Here is a 14,626-nt window from a genome sequence, read left to right as displayed (position 1 = left end):
GTTCAGTGTCTTGCTTTAGTGCCCCTGGGGCAGGTTAGGGGTTCAGTGTCTTGCTGCAGTGCCCCTGGGGCAGGTTAGGGGTTCAGTGTCTTGCTGTAGTGCCCCTGGGGCAGGTTAGGGGTTCAGTTCCTTGCTGTAGTGCCCCTGGGGTGCTGGTTTAGGTCCACTTGTATTATCTGTGTGATGGCGCATTGAAGCTCTTTTGAGAGCATGTGGTAGCCCGACACCCTATTAAGACACTATGTTGGTGTTTCCTTTCTTTTAGCAGTTACCTGTATGTGTTTGTGATAAAACTTAAAGAGCCACTGAACACATTGATTGGTACATGTTTTTTAGGTTGCTCATTCGATAAACAAGATTTCAGTTTCCTGACCGATTTCACATTTGGTTATTGATGTTTGTCCCCCATGAGACACTGTAGACATGGAAGCCTATTTCACTTCCTCAAAGTCCCAAGAATGAATCTAAAATAACTCAAGAAATCTGTAATAGATGTTGACGTTTTGGCCAAGGATGTTGTAGTTGCACAATTTTACATCTAACTAAGGTATTTGGTGCAGTATGTCTCAAGTAATAAAATGCACAACGTGTTGTCTTATGTAAAAAGTCGGAGCTTCTGGGCAGGACTGTCTCACTGTCAATGCTATTGGATAGAGAGCAATCGTCACAGCTGTTCACCCCATGTTATTGGGCAAAAGGACATTGTCAAATCAAAACCCAACCTTCATTTACCCAGTGTGATGCACAGATGTTACACACTCTGTTGTAGACAAAACTGACTTTACGACCAAGATTATTCTATTTACACTTTGAAATCAACTATGACACTAGAATAACTGTTTCTTACTCATATTGATGCATCAAAAGGATTAGTTGCCTTTTAAAAGGCAGTCGCTCTTTAATCCACAGTTGTTTTTTTGGGGGAGGAACTATTCATCTTCTGTGGCTAAATGATGCTCTCTGGTGTATTTGAAACTCCTGTGGATCTACGGGCTTGGGCTCAGGGGCTTCATCCCCGGGAAGCTCCTGCATTAAACCCACCCCGACTGAAAGGATTCAGTGCAATATCTCAACCTTTCTCTAAATATCCTAACCCTAACCCTAACCCTGCATTAAACCCACCCCGACTGAAAGGATTCAGTGCAATATCTCAACCTTTCTCTAAATATCCTAACCCTAACCCTAACCCTGCATTAAACCCACCCCGACTGAAAGGATTCAGTGCAATATCTCAACCTTTCTCTAAATATCCTAACCCTAACCCTAACCCTGCATTAAACCCACCCCGACTGAAAGTATTCAGTGCAATATCTCAACCTTTCTCTAAATATCCTAACCCTAACCCTAACCCTGCATTAAACCCACCCCGACTGAAAGTATTCAGTGCAATATCTCAACCTTTCTCTAAATATCCTAACCCTAACCCTAACCCTGCATTAAACCCACCCCGACTGAAAGGATTCAGTGCAATATCTCAACCTTTCTCTAAATATCCTAACCCTAACCCTAACCCTGCATTAAACCCACCCCGACTGAAAGGATTCAGTGCAATATCTCAACCTTTCTCTAAATATCCTAACCCTAACCCTAACCCTGCATTAAACCCACCCCGACTGAAAGTATTCAGTGCAATATCTCAACCTTTCTCTAAATATCCTAACCCTAACCCTAACCCTGCATTAAACCCACCCCGACTGAAAGGATTCAGTGCAATATCTCAACCTTTCTCTAAATATCCTAACCCTAACCCTAACCCTGCATTAAACCCACCCCGACTGAAAGGATTCAGTGCAATATCTCAACCTTTCTCTAAATATCCTAACCCTAACCCTGCATTAAACCCACCCCGACTGAAAGGATTCAGTGCAATATCTCAACCTTTCTCTAAATATCCTAACCCTAACCCTAACCCTGCATTAAACCCACCCCGACTGAAAGTATTCAGTGCAATATCTCAACCTTTCTCTAAATATCCTAACCCTAACCCTAACCCTGCATTAAACCCACCCCGACTGAAAGTATTCAGTGCAATATCTCAACCTTTCTCTAAATATCCTAACCCTAACCCTAACCCTGCATTAAACCCACCCCGACTGAAAGGATTCAGTGCAATATCTCAACCTTTCTCTAAATATCCTAACCCTAACCCTAACCCTGCATTAAACCCACCCCGACTGAAAGGATTCAGTGCAATATCTCAACCTTTCTCTAAATATCCTAACCCTAACCCTAACCCTGCATTAAACCCACCCCGACTGAAAGTATTCAGTGCAATATCTCAACCTTTCTCTAAATATCCTAACCCTAACCCTAACCCTGCATTAAACCCACCCCGACTGAAAGGATTCAGTGCAATATCTCAACCTTTCTCTAAATATCCTAACCCTAACCCTAACCCTGCATTAAACCCACCCCGACTGAAAGGATTCAGTGCAATATCTCAACCTTTCTCTAAATATCCTAACCCTAACCCTAACCCTGCATTAAACCCACCCCGACTGAAAGGATTCAGTGCAATATCTCAACCTTTCTCTAAATATCCTAACCCTAACCCTAACCCTGCATTAAACCCACCCCGACTGAAAGTATTCAGTGCAATATCTCAACCTTTCTCTAAATATCCTAACCCTAACCCTAACCCTGCATTAAACCCACCCCGACTGAAAGTATTCAGTGCAATATCTCAACCTTTCTCTAAATATCCTAACCCTAACCCTAACCCTGCATTAAACCCACCCCGACTGAAAGTATTCAGTGCAATATCTCAACCTTTCTCTAAATATCCTAACCCTAACCCTAACCCTGCATTAAACCCACCCCGACTGAAAGGATTCAGTGCAATATCTCAACCTTTCTCTAAATATCCTAACCCTAACCCTAACCCTGCATTAAACCCACCCCGACTGAAAGGATTCAGTGCAATATCTCAACCTTTCTCTAAATATCCTAACCCTAACCCTAACCCTGCATTAAACCCACCCCGACTGAAAGGATTCAGTGCAATATCTCAACCTTTCTCTAAATATCCTAACCCTAACCCTAACCCTGCATTAAACCCACCCCGACTGAAAGGATTCAGTGCAATATCTCAACCTTTCTCTAAATATCCTAACCCTAACCCTAACCCTGCATTAAACCCACCCCGACTGAAAGGATTCAGTGCAATATCTCAACCTTTCTCTAAATATCCTAACCCTAACCCTAACCCTGCATTAAACCCACCCCGACTGAAAGGATTCAGTGCAATATCTCAACCTTTCTCTAAATATCCTAACCCTAACCCTAACCCTGCATTAAACCCACCCCGACTGAAAGGATTCAGTGCAATATCTCAACCTTTCTCTAAATATCCTAACCCTAACCCTAACCCTGCATTAAACCCACCCCGACTGAAAGGATTCAGTGCAATATCTCAACCTTTCTCTAAATATCCTAACCCTAACCCTAACCCTGCATTAAACCGACCCCGACTGAAAGGATTCAGTGCAATATCTCAACCTTTCTCTAAATATCCTAACCCTAACCCTAACCCTGCATTAAACCCACCCCGACTGAAAGGATTCAGTGCAATATCTCAACCTTTCTCTAAATATCCTAACCCTAACCCTAACCCTGCATTAAACCCACCCCGACTGAAAGGATTCAGTGCAATATCTCAACCTTTCTCTAAATATCCTAACCCTAACCCTAACCCTGCATTAAACCCACCCCGACTGAAAGGATTCAGTGCAATATCTCAACCTTTCTCTAAATATCCTAACCCTAACCCTAACCCTGCATTAAACCCACCCCGACTGAAAGGATTCAGTGCAATATCTCAACCTTTCTCTAAATATCCTAACCCTAACCCTAACCCTGCATTAAACCCACCCCGACTGAAAGGATTCAGTGCAATATCTCAACCTTTCTCTAAATATCCTAACCCTAACCCTAACCCTGCATTAAACCCACCCCGACTGAAAGGATTCAGTGCAATATCTCAACCTTTCTCTAAATATCCTAACCCTAACCCTAACCCTGCATTAAACCCACCCCGACTGAAAGGATTCAGTGCAATATCTCAACCTTTCTCTAAATATCCTAACCCTAACCCTAACCCTGCATTAAACCCACCCCGACTGAAAGTATTCAGTGCAATATCTCAACCTTTCTCTAAATATCCTAACCCTAACCCTAACCCTGCATTAAACCCACCCCGACTGAAAGGATTCAGTGCAATATCTCAACCTTTCTCTAAATATCCTAACCCTAACCCTAACCCTGCATTAAACCCACCCCGACTGAAAGGATTCAGTGCAATATCTCAACCTTTCTCTAAATATCCTAACCCTAACCCTAACCCTGCATTAAACCCACCCCGACTGAAAGGATTCAGTGCAATATCTCAACCTTTCTCTAAATATCCTAACCCTAACCCTAACCCTGCATTAAACCCACCCCGACTGAAAGGATTCAGTGCAATATCTCAACCTTTCTCTAAATATCCTAACCCTAACCCTAACCCTAACCCTGCATTAAACCCACCCCGACTGAAAGGATTCAGTGCAATATCTCAACCTTTCTCTAAATATCCTAACCCTAACCCTAACCCTGCATTAAACCCACCCCGACTGAAAGGATTCAGTGCAATATCTCAACCTTTCTCTAAATATCCTAACCCTAACCCTAACCCTGCATTAAACCCACCCCGACTGAAAGGATTCAGTGCAATATCTCAACCTTTCTCTAAATATCCTAACCCTAACCCTGCATTAAACCCACCCCGACTGAAAGGATTCAGTGCAATATCTCAACCTTTCTCTAAATATCCTAACCCTAACCCTAACCCTGCATTAAACCCACCCCGACTGAAAGGATTCAGTGCAATATCTCAACCTTTCTCTAAATATCCTAACCCTAACCCTAACCCTAACCCTAACCCTGCATTAAACCCACCCCGACTGAAAGGATTCAGTGCAATATCTCAACCTTTCTCTAAATATCCTAACCCTAACCCTAACCCTGCATTAAACCCACCCCGACTGAAAGGATTCAGTGCAATATCTCAACCTTTCTCTAAATATCCTAACCCTAACCCTAACCCTGCATTAAACCCACCCCGACTGAAAGTATTCAGTGCAATATCTCAACCTTTCTCTAAATATCCTAACCCTAACCCTAACCCTGCATTAAACCCACCCCGACTGAAAGTATTCAGTGCAATATCTCAACCTTTCAAGACATATTTACTGTCATCTCTAAATATCCTTGAATGAGGTTATTTAAGCCTGTTTCAGAGTGAAAACTGAGTTCATTTGAAAGCTGAAAGCGACCTTCAATTGAATAAAGACAACAGTATGAGAATGTTTGTACTCAAATCCTCCCACACACTGACAGCTAGAAAATGCCCACTGGTGTTTAACCTTTCAGTATCGTGCACCGTACAATTTCAGCCTAAAGCAATTGAACAAGACATTCACATCAGTACAACATAGAATCAATATAAAATAACCATTTCACTGCCACAAGCTCCAGAACACCATGAAAAACATGGGTTCATGTTGTTTTCTTTCAAAAGGTTCACCTTGAGTGCCAGGTGGGCAGAGTTGGCACTTTTGGACTATTCTATTGTTTCCATTGTGCTGGGAAAGCTCAAGCAAACACAAATACTATTTTAACCCTTGTCTGAAAACCAGGGTTGTGTTCATTAGGGCACACAACAGAATAAAACAAAATCTATAAAAAAAATAATAAGAGTGTTTCTCATTGGACAAGTCCATGTAGTCCCCGTTTCAGTCCGTTCTCTTCCAATTAGTGTCTAATGAACACAACCCAGGCCTGAACACCAGGGGAATGCTCCAGAAAGTCACTTACTGCAGAAGAGGAAGTAGGATGCAGAGCCGGCCAGCAGGCTGGGATTCCTGGCCAGAGAGCTGACCAGACCACAGATCCCTCCCAACACCACCAGCAACAGACTGAGAGGCAGCAGGGTGACTATGACCTTGTGGGAGTCTGCAGGGAGACCCAAAATGCAAAGCAGGGTTACTGTGAGCTGGAGAAATACATATCACTGTACATTGTCCTCTCACAAAAACATTTCCGCATGGTGTGTGTGTGTGCAAGCAGGTCTGTTTCTAGCGTTTCGGGGACCATAAGCGATATTTGGTTGGGGGGCCCCCCCACCTCACGGGCAAAAAAAGGTAATGCCCCCCCTCTTGGTGGCAGAGAGAATGATTTGCAGCTTTGAAGCTAATGTCTTGCAATTCTACACATTCTGCGTAGAGAAATGTTATCTCACATGGGCTAATTAAGTGACTGTCAGTGATTGACATAACAAGAGGAAAACTGCAGATGCACTAACAAACTTCAAAGTTGTATTATACTATTCTAACTCTCAACATTACGTTGAGACCCAGGCTGACATACTAAATCGGGTTGTGGGCTCCTTAGTGGCCACTTATGTCGCTTATGCCTAGAAACATCACTGTGTGCTTGGGGGTGTGTGTGGGGGGCATTCATACCCTTGACTTTTTCCACAATTTGTTACGTTACAGTTGTGGATTAAATGGATTAAATTATTTGTTTCCCATCATCAATCTACACGCAAATCCCCATAATGACAAAGAGAAAACAGGTTTTCAGAAATGTTTGCAAATGTATTATTTACGTAAGTATTCAGACCCTTTGCTATGAGACTCAAAATTGAGCTCAGCTGCATTCTGTTTCCATTGATCATCTTTGAGATGTTTCTAGAACTTGGGAGTCCACCTGTGTTAAATTAAATTGATTGGACAGGATTTGGAAAGGCACACATGAGTCTATATAAGGTCCCACAGTTGAAAGTGCATGTCAGAGCAAAAACCAAGCCATGCGGTCGAAGGAATTGTCTGTAGAGCTCCGAGACAGCATTGAAGGTCCATAAGAACACAGTGGCCTCCATCATTCTTAAATGGAAGAAGTTTGGAACCACCAAGACTCTTCCTAAAGCTGGCAACCCGGCCAAACTGAGCAATCGGTGGGAGAGGGGCCTTGGTCAAGAAGGTGGCCAAGAACCCGATGGTCGCTCTGACAGAACTCCAGAGTTCCTCTGTGGAGATGGGAGAACCTTCCAGGAGGACAACCATCTCTGCAGCACTCCACCAATCAGGCCTTTATGGTAGAGTGGGCAGACGGAAGCCACTCCTCAGTAAAAGGCACATGCCAGCCTGCTTGGAGTTTGCCAAAAGGCAACAAGATTCTCTGGTCTGATGAAACCATGATTGAACCCTTTGGCCTAAATACCAATAGTCATGTCTGGAGCAAACCTGGCACCTTCCCTACAGTGAAGCACAGTGGTGGTAGCACCATGGATGTTTTTCAGTGGCAGGGACTGGGAGAGTAGTCAGGATCGAGGGAAAGATGAACGGCGCAAAGTACAGAGAGATCCTTGATGAAAACCTGCTCCAGAGCACTCAGGACCTCAAACTGGGATGAAGGTTCACCTTCCAACAGGACAACGACTCTAAGCACACAGCCAAGACAACGCAGATGTGGCTTCGGGACAAGTCTCGGAATGTCATTGAGTGGCCCAGCCAGATCCCGGACCCTATCGAACATCTCTAGAGAGACCAGAAAATAGCCGTGCAGCAACGCTCCCCATCCATCCTGACAGAGCTTGAGGATCTGCAGAGAAGAATGGGAGAAACTCCCCAAATACAGGTGTGCCAAGCTTGTACCCAAGAAGTCTCGAGGCTGTAATTACTGCCAAAGGTGCTTCAACAAAGTACTGAGTAAAGGGTCTAAATACTTCTGTAAATGTGATATTCCATTTTATTTATTTTTATGCATTTGAAAAAAATGAAGTTTTTTTCTTCATCTTTATGGAGTACTGTGTGTAGATTGATGAGGGGAAAAACAATTGAATAGATTTTAGAATAAGGCTGCAACGTAACAAAATGTGGAAAAAGTTAAGGGGTCTGAATACTTTCCGAATACATTGTATTTCCAAAAGATCACAAAAAAAAGAAACCCTTTATTTGTCAGCTTGGTCTGTTTTACCACCGTCGTCCTGAAATGCTACTTGTCCTTAATTAAGTCAAGTATACACTATAGGCCAACAAAAGCCCAACTACAGTTGAAGTCGGAAGTTTACATACACTTAGGTTGGAGTCATTAAAACTTGTTTTTCAACCACTCCACAAATTTCTTGTTAACGAACTATAGTTTTGGCAAGTCGGTTAGGACATCTACTTTGTGCATGACACAAGTAATTTTTCCAACAATTGTTTACAGACAGATTATTTCACTTATATTTCACTGTATCACAATTTCAGTTTACATACACTAAGTTGACTGTGCCTTTAAACAGCTTGGAAAATTCCAGAAAATTATGCCATGGCTTTAGAAGCTTCTGATAGGCTAAATGACATAATTTGAGTCAACTGGAGGTGTACCTGTGGATGTATTTCAAGGCCTATCTTCAAACTCAGTGGCTTTTTACTTGACATCATGGGAAAATCAAAAGAAATCAGCCAAGACCCAGAAACAAAATTGTAGACCTCCACAAGTCTGGATCATCCTTAGGAGCAATTTCCAAACGCCTGAAGGTACCATGTTCATCTGTACAAACAATAGTACGGAGGTATAAACACCATGGAACCACGCAGCCGTGATACCGCTCAGGAAGGAGACATATTCTGTCTCCGAAAGATGAATGTACTTTGGTGCGAAAAGTACAAATCAATCCCAGAACAACAGCAAAGGACCTTGTGAAGATGCTGGAGGAAACAGGTACAAAAGTATCTATATCCACAGTAAAACGAGTCCTATATCGACATAACCTGAAAGGCCACTCAGCAAAGAAGAAGCCACTGCTCCAAAACCACCATAAAAAAGCGAGACTACGGTTTGCAACTGCACATGGGGACAAAGATCATACTTTTCGGAGAAATATCCTCTGGTCTGATGAAACAAAAATAGAACTGTTAGGCCATAATTACCATCGTTATGTTTGGAGGAAAAAGGGGGATGCTTGCAAGCCGAAGAACACCATCCCAACCGTGAAGCACGGGGGTGGCAGCATCATGTTGTGGGGGTGCTTTGCTGCAGGAGGGACTGGTGCACTTCACAAAATAGATTGCATCATGAGGAGGTAAAATTATGTGGATATATTGAAGCAACACCTCAAGACATCAGTCAGGAAGTTAAAGCTTGGTCGCAAATGGGTCTTCCAAATGGACAATGACCCCAAGCATACTTCCAAAGTTGTGGCAAAATGGCTTAAGGACAACAAAGTCAAGGTATTGGAGTGGCCATCATAAAGCCCTGACCTCAATTCCATAGACCATTTGTGGGCAGAATTGAAAAAGCATGTGCGAACAAGGAGGCCTACAAACCTGATTCAGTTACACCAGCTCTGTCAGGAGGAATGGGCCAAAATTCACCCAACTTATTGTGGGAAGCTTGTGGAATGCTACCCGAAACGTTTGACCCAAGTTAAACAATTTAAAGGCAATGCTATCAAATACTAATTGAGTGCATGTAAAATATTTACTAGGATTAAATGTCAGGAATTGTGAAAAACTGAGTTTAAATGTATTTGGCTAAGGTGTATGTAAACTTCCAACTTCAACTGTACATGTTTAGTAATGAACCTTATCATTTTATGGGGTCTATATTCTATTGTCAAAGTGGAGTGCAATGATGCACTTTGTAAACATTGAGCCCATCGTACAGACTCAACAACCTGTGCTGTTGTGTGTGGGTGTGACAGAGCTAGAACTAACTACAGCTCTGCCCTAAATGGTGTAAAGAACTGAAGTAAAAATACTTTAATTACTACCTAAGTAGTTTTTGGGGGGTATCTGTACTTTACTATTTATATTTTTGACTACTTTTACTCCACTACATTCCTAAAGGAAATCATGTATTTTTTACTCCGTACATTTTCCCAGACAATCAAAAGTACTCGTTACATTTTGAATACTTAGCAGGACAGCAAAATGGTCAAATTCACACACTTATCAAGAGTCATCTCTACTGCCTCTGATCTGACAGACTCACTAAACACACATGCTTCATTTGTAAATGATGTCTGAGTGTTGGTGTGTGAGTGTTGGTGTGTGAGTGTTGGTGTGTGAGTGTTGGTGTGTGAGTGTTGGTGTGTGAGTGTGTGCCTCTGGCTATCTGCAAATAAAAAAATAACAAGAAAATGGTGCCGCCTGGTTTGCTTAAAATAAGATTATTTTTTAAATGTATTCTTTAACTTTAACTTGAGTTATTTTCCATTAAGGTATCTTTACTTTTACTCAAGTACAACAATTGGTTAATTTTTCCACTACTGCTACTTTTTACCAGGGCTCATAGGACTCTGGTTAAACGTTATGCACTATGTAGGGAATAGGGTGCCATTTGGGACCCAAATATAGTCTTCATGTAGAAGGCGTCGGAGGCCACATAGCAGAGGCCACATACTCACTGATAAGGTGCTTCTCTATGTCAGTTTTGTTGGAGGTATCCACAAAGAAGGACTGGATTGGCCAAGAGGTGGCATTTTTCCCTGTAAAAAGAGCAAACAGAAGATATGTGCTGACCTTTCAGACTGGTAGACGATACGTAAAATGGCATGATTGCATGACTACGTCGCTTTGGATAAAAGCTTCTGCTAAATGGCAGATATTGCATATTATATTGGACCGCTCAGACTGGTAGACATACATCACAATGTTAAAATACCAGTCAAAAGGTAGGCTATGACACAACACACCTATGGCTGTATAAGACCTACAGTGGGGCAAAAAAGTATTTAGTCAGCCACCAATTGTGCAAGTTCTCCCACTTAAAAAGATGAGAGAGGCCTGTAATTTTCATCATAGGTACACTTCAACTATGACAGACAAAATGAGAAAAAAAAATCCTGAAAATCACATTGTAGGATTTTTTATGAATTTATTTGCAAATTATGGTGGAAAATAAGTATTTGGTCACCTACAAACAAGCAAGATTTCTGGCTCTCACAGACCTGTAACTTCTTCTTTAAGAGGCTCCTCTGTCCTCCACTCGTTACCTGTATTAATGGCACCTGTTTGAACTTGTTATCAGTATAAAAGACACCTGTCCACAACCTCAAACAGTCACACTCCAAACTCCACTATGGCCAAGACCAAAGAGCTGTCAAAGGACACCAGAAACAAAATTGTAGACCTGCACCAGGCTGAGAAGACTGAATCTGCAATAGGTAAACAGCATGGTTTGAAGAAATCAACTGTGGGAACAATTATTAGGAAATGGAAGACATACAAGACCACTGATAATCTCCCTCGATCTGGGGCTCCACGCAAGATCTCACCCCGTGGGGTCAAAATGATCACAAGAACGGTGAGCAAAAATCCCAGAACCACACAGGGGGACCTAGTGAATGACCTGCAGAGAGCTGGGACCAAAGTAACAAAGCCTACCATCAGCAAGGGCATTGAAGATGAAACGTGGCTGGGTCTTTCAGCATGACAATGATCCCAAACACACCGCCCGGGCAACGAAGGAGTGGCTTCGTAAGAAGCATTTCAAGGTCCTGGAGTGGCCTAGCCAGTCTCCAGATCTCAAACCCATAGAAAATCTTTGGAGGGAGTTGAAAGTCCGTGTTGCCCAGCAACAGCCCCAAAACATCACTGCTCTAGAGGAGATCTGCATGGAGGAATGGGCCAAAATACCAGCAACAGTGTGTGAAAACCTTGTGAAGACTTACAGAAAACGTTTGACCTCTGTCATTGCCAACAAAGGGTATATAACAAAGTATTGAGATAAACTTTTGTTATTGACCAAATACTTATTTTCCACCATAATTTGCAAATTAATTAATTAAAAATCCTACAATGTGTTTTCTGGATTTAATCATTTTGTCTGTCATAGTTGAAGTGTACCTATGATGAAAATTACAGGCCTCTCTCATCTTTTTAAGTGGGAGAACTTGCACAATTGGTGGCTGACTAAATACTTTTCCCCCCCACTGTATATGGTTGCTAATATCCGGTTACTAAGTGTGTGCCTAACATCGACAGCTGCTTCACCGCTGACTCTCAGACAGAACTCTTTACAGGCCATGAATCAACAAATCTATAGCAGTGATTGATAGTGTTGACACACTGTACTGCAGTATTGTGGTGTAGCACCTGACTTGATACACTAACAGACACTGCAGGCGCTCCCTAAGTAATGTGTCACTCCCCTATGGCTGCGTCCCAAATAGCATCTTATTTCCTATGTAGTGCACTACTTTTGACCGGAGCGCTATGAGAATAGGGAATAGGGTGTGATTTGGGACGCACACACTGTCTGCAACGGGAAATATGCTCTAGGCTGACAGAGATGCAGTTGAAAAAACAGCCAGAAAGATACAGGTGAGCTATGTGAATAATAATAATAATAATAATATTATTGATAGTAATAATAATAATAATAATAATAACAATATTATTATTAATAATAATAATAATAACAAAAATATTAATAATTATAACACGTATAATAATAACAACAATAAAAATGATAATATTAATAACAATCATAATAATAGTATTAATAATAATAGTAATAACAATAATCATAATGTATATGCAAAATGTAAATGAGCGGGAGTACAATAAAACAGATGTGGAAAGAACGCTTCTAAAGTGCACCTGTTTATTGCAATGTCCAGTGTATGCAAATGAGTCTACAACAGAGATGGCTATGGACCAGCATTGGGTCCATTCTGAAAGGGGTAGCATTTTGAAGGTGAAACTCGATTCTGTTTTTGTAGCTGAATTTAAATAAATGTAATCTAAAATAAAGTAAGGAAAGCAAAAATGTGACGAGGTTGAATCAACATTGACAAGTGATTGGATTTGCAAAAAGTAATTAATTTATGGGAATTTCTTATTTTTTTCATCCAACTTTTAACCTAAAGGACATTTTTGGTTGATGTCACGTTGAATTCACGTTAGTTGACAACTCAACCAAATATACATTAAAATTAGACCTTGAACGGACGTCTATGGCCAGTGGGTCGTGGAAGCGGGCTGACATGGGTGGTGAAACAGGTAGACTCCGTTGTTTAAATTAGGCGTATGTAGTTCAGGTTATATGACAAGCTACTAGAAAACACAGCGCAATATTGAACCGCTATATCAAAGTGTGCTAGGCTATGGCATTTGATTTGGGGTGCTTAAAAAAAATGGTTAATTACGTGGAAATACCTTCACGGATCCTCCAGAGACCGGAATGCGAACTCAGGTCCTCCAAGTCCGACTGGTTCGCCTTGTTCACATCGATGATGTACCAATAGTCGCTGCCAATTGCCACTGCAAGAAAGCTGAAGCTGAGTAAACCTGAAAAGCCAGCCGTGATAACAACCATTCCGTACTTCATTGTCAATTTAACTTTGTTAAAAACAAATCCGTGAGCAATTCAAATGAACGCCATGGTCACAAAGAAATCCGTTTCACACAACGTTCTGGACCGGGCACCCGAGATGGATAAATACGCAAAGCTCTCCAACATGGTCTTTATTCTTCTCCCGCCATCTAGTGCTGACTTGTTAAATTATCCTCGGCAACATCTAGTCAAGAGGGTTCTGTTTGGATATTGTCAAAAATAATGGAACGAATAATAAAACGCAACTGCGCTTTGAAATAGTAAATAACGGGAGAGAGAGTAGCCGACCGATGTATTATTAGACACTACTGAGAGGGTCCGATGCTTATGTAACCCACTCCTCACTCCTGGGTAAGTACACCTACGCTAGTTCGTAGGAGTAGTGAGACTAAACATTAGGCCCTATAAGTAAAATGAGCAGGACACCAGGAATACATTTAAATTAAAATAGCCGGTAGCAATATTAAGATAAATCACAATAGAGAAATATTTCTCTTCGAGAAACTTTTCAAGCTTCAAACTCAAAATGGAAACGTTCTGTCCAGATGATGAGGACTCAAAACGCACTTATTTTCTCTATTTCAGGCAGGTTGAACAGAAGGTTCTCGTCTGAGAGCTGTCAATCAGAGGGCGGGACTGTCAATGGGAAACCCAATAGAATAAAGGAAGGAGCAGCATTGATAAACTACTTGCTCAAATGAAATATAGTCAACTATTAGCTTAATATGTACTCAATTTAAGCAATGGCTTACACCTAACCGAGAGGGTACTTGTAGCACTGGCTATCACGCTGCAGCCCAGTCCTACTCAATTCTCTTATAACGTTTTTGATGAGCAGTGGCACTGCTAATATATGTTGTATTTCAGTAGTGAGCCTATTTTGCAACAGCTGATCCATTACACCAAACACTTAATGGATGACAAGCTCCATATCGGAACTTTTAATATTATTGTGACAATTTCTTAGAATGGCCAGTCAATAAATCAGTCAGGTTACCTGGAATGGAGGAATGTTGTATTAGTAGTAGGCTACTTCTATAACGAGCTGGGTCCACAAGTATTGTATTGGATTAAATTGTATTCAGCACCCTCTCATGTCCTCATGTCCCCAATTGACACGGAGTGATCCCTGGGTTGCCTGAGGCTCTTGTCCATGTCAAGGCTGTAGCCCACTGAACAAAAGCCTATGCACTAGATTGGGGAGCTGACAACAAGTTTCCTAGTCAGGCTACCACCCAGATGTGGGGTTTTAGGCTGG

General features: G+C 41.8%; 1 protein-coding gene across 1 annotated transcript in view; it reads right to left on the bottom strand.

Moving 5' to 3' along the window:
* Positions 1-13,685, bottom strand: part of LOC139571311 (transmembrane protein 235) — a 41,126-nt gene extending 27,441 nt beyond the window's left edge. Inside the window, exons 1-3 of the mRNA XM_071394072.1 lie at positions 13,191-13,685; positions 10,436-10,516; positions 5,854-5,991 (exon numbers count right to left, since the gene is read on the bottom strand). Of these exons, the coding sequence (XP_071250173.1) occupies positions 5,854-5,991; positions 10,436-10,516; positions 13,191-13,362 (391 nt within the window). The 5' untranslated portion in view covers positions 13,363-13,685. The remainder of the gene's footprint in view (positions 1-5,853; positions 5,992-10,435; positions 10,517-13,190) is intronic.
* Between the last annotated feature and the right edge of the window lie 941 nt (positions 13,686-14,626).

The sequence above is a fragment of the Salvelinus alpinus genome, chromosome 1, assembly GCF_045679555.1.
Source record: "Salvelinus alpinus chromosome 1, SLU_Salpinus.1, whole genome shotgun sequence".
Taxonomy (NCBI): Eukaryota; Metazoa; Chordata; class Actinopteri; order Salmoniformes; family Salmonidae; genus Salvelinus; species Salvelinus alpinus.
The sequence above is the reverse complement of the archived record's forward strand: the minus strand, read 5'-3'. Positions and strand labels throughout refer to the sequence as shown.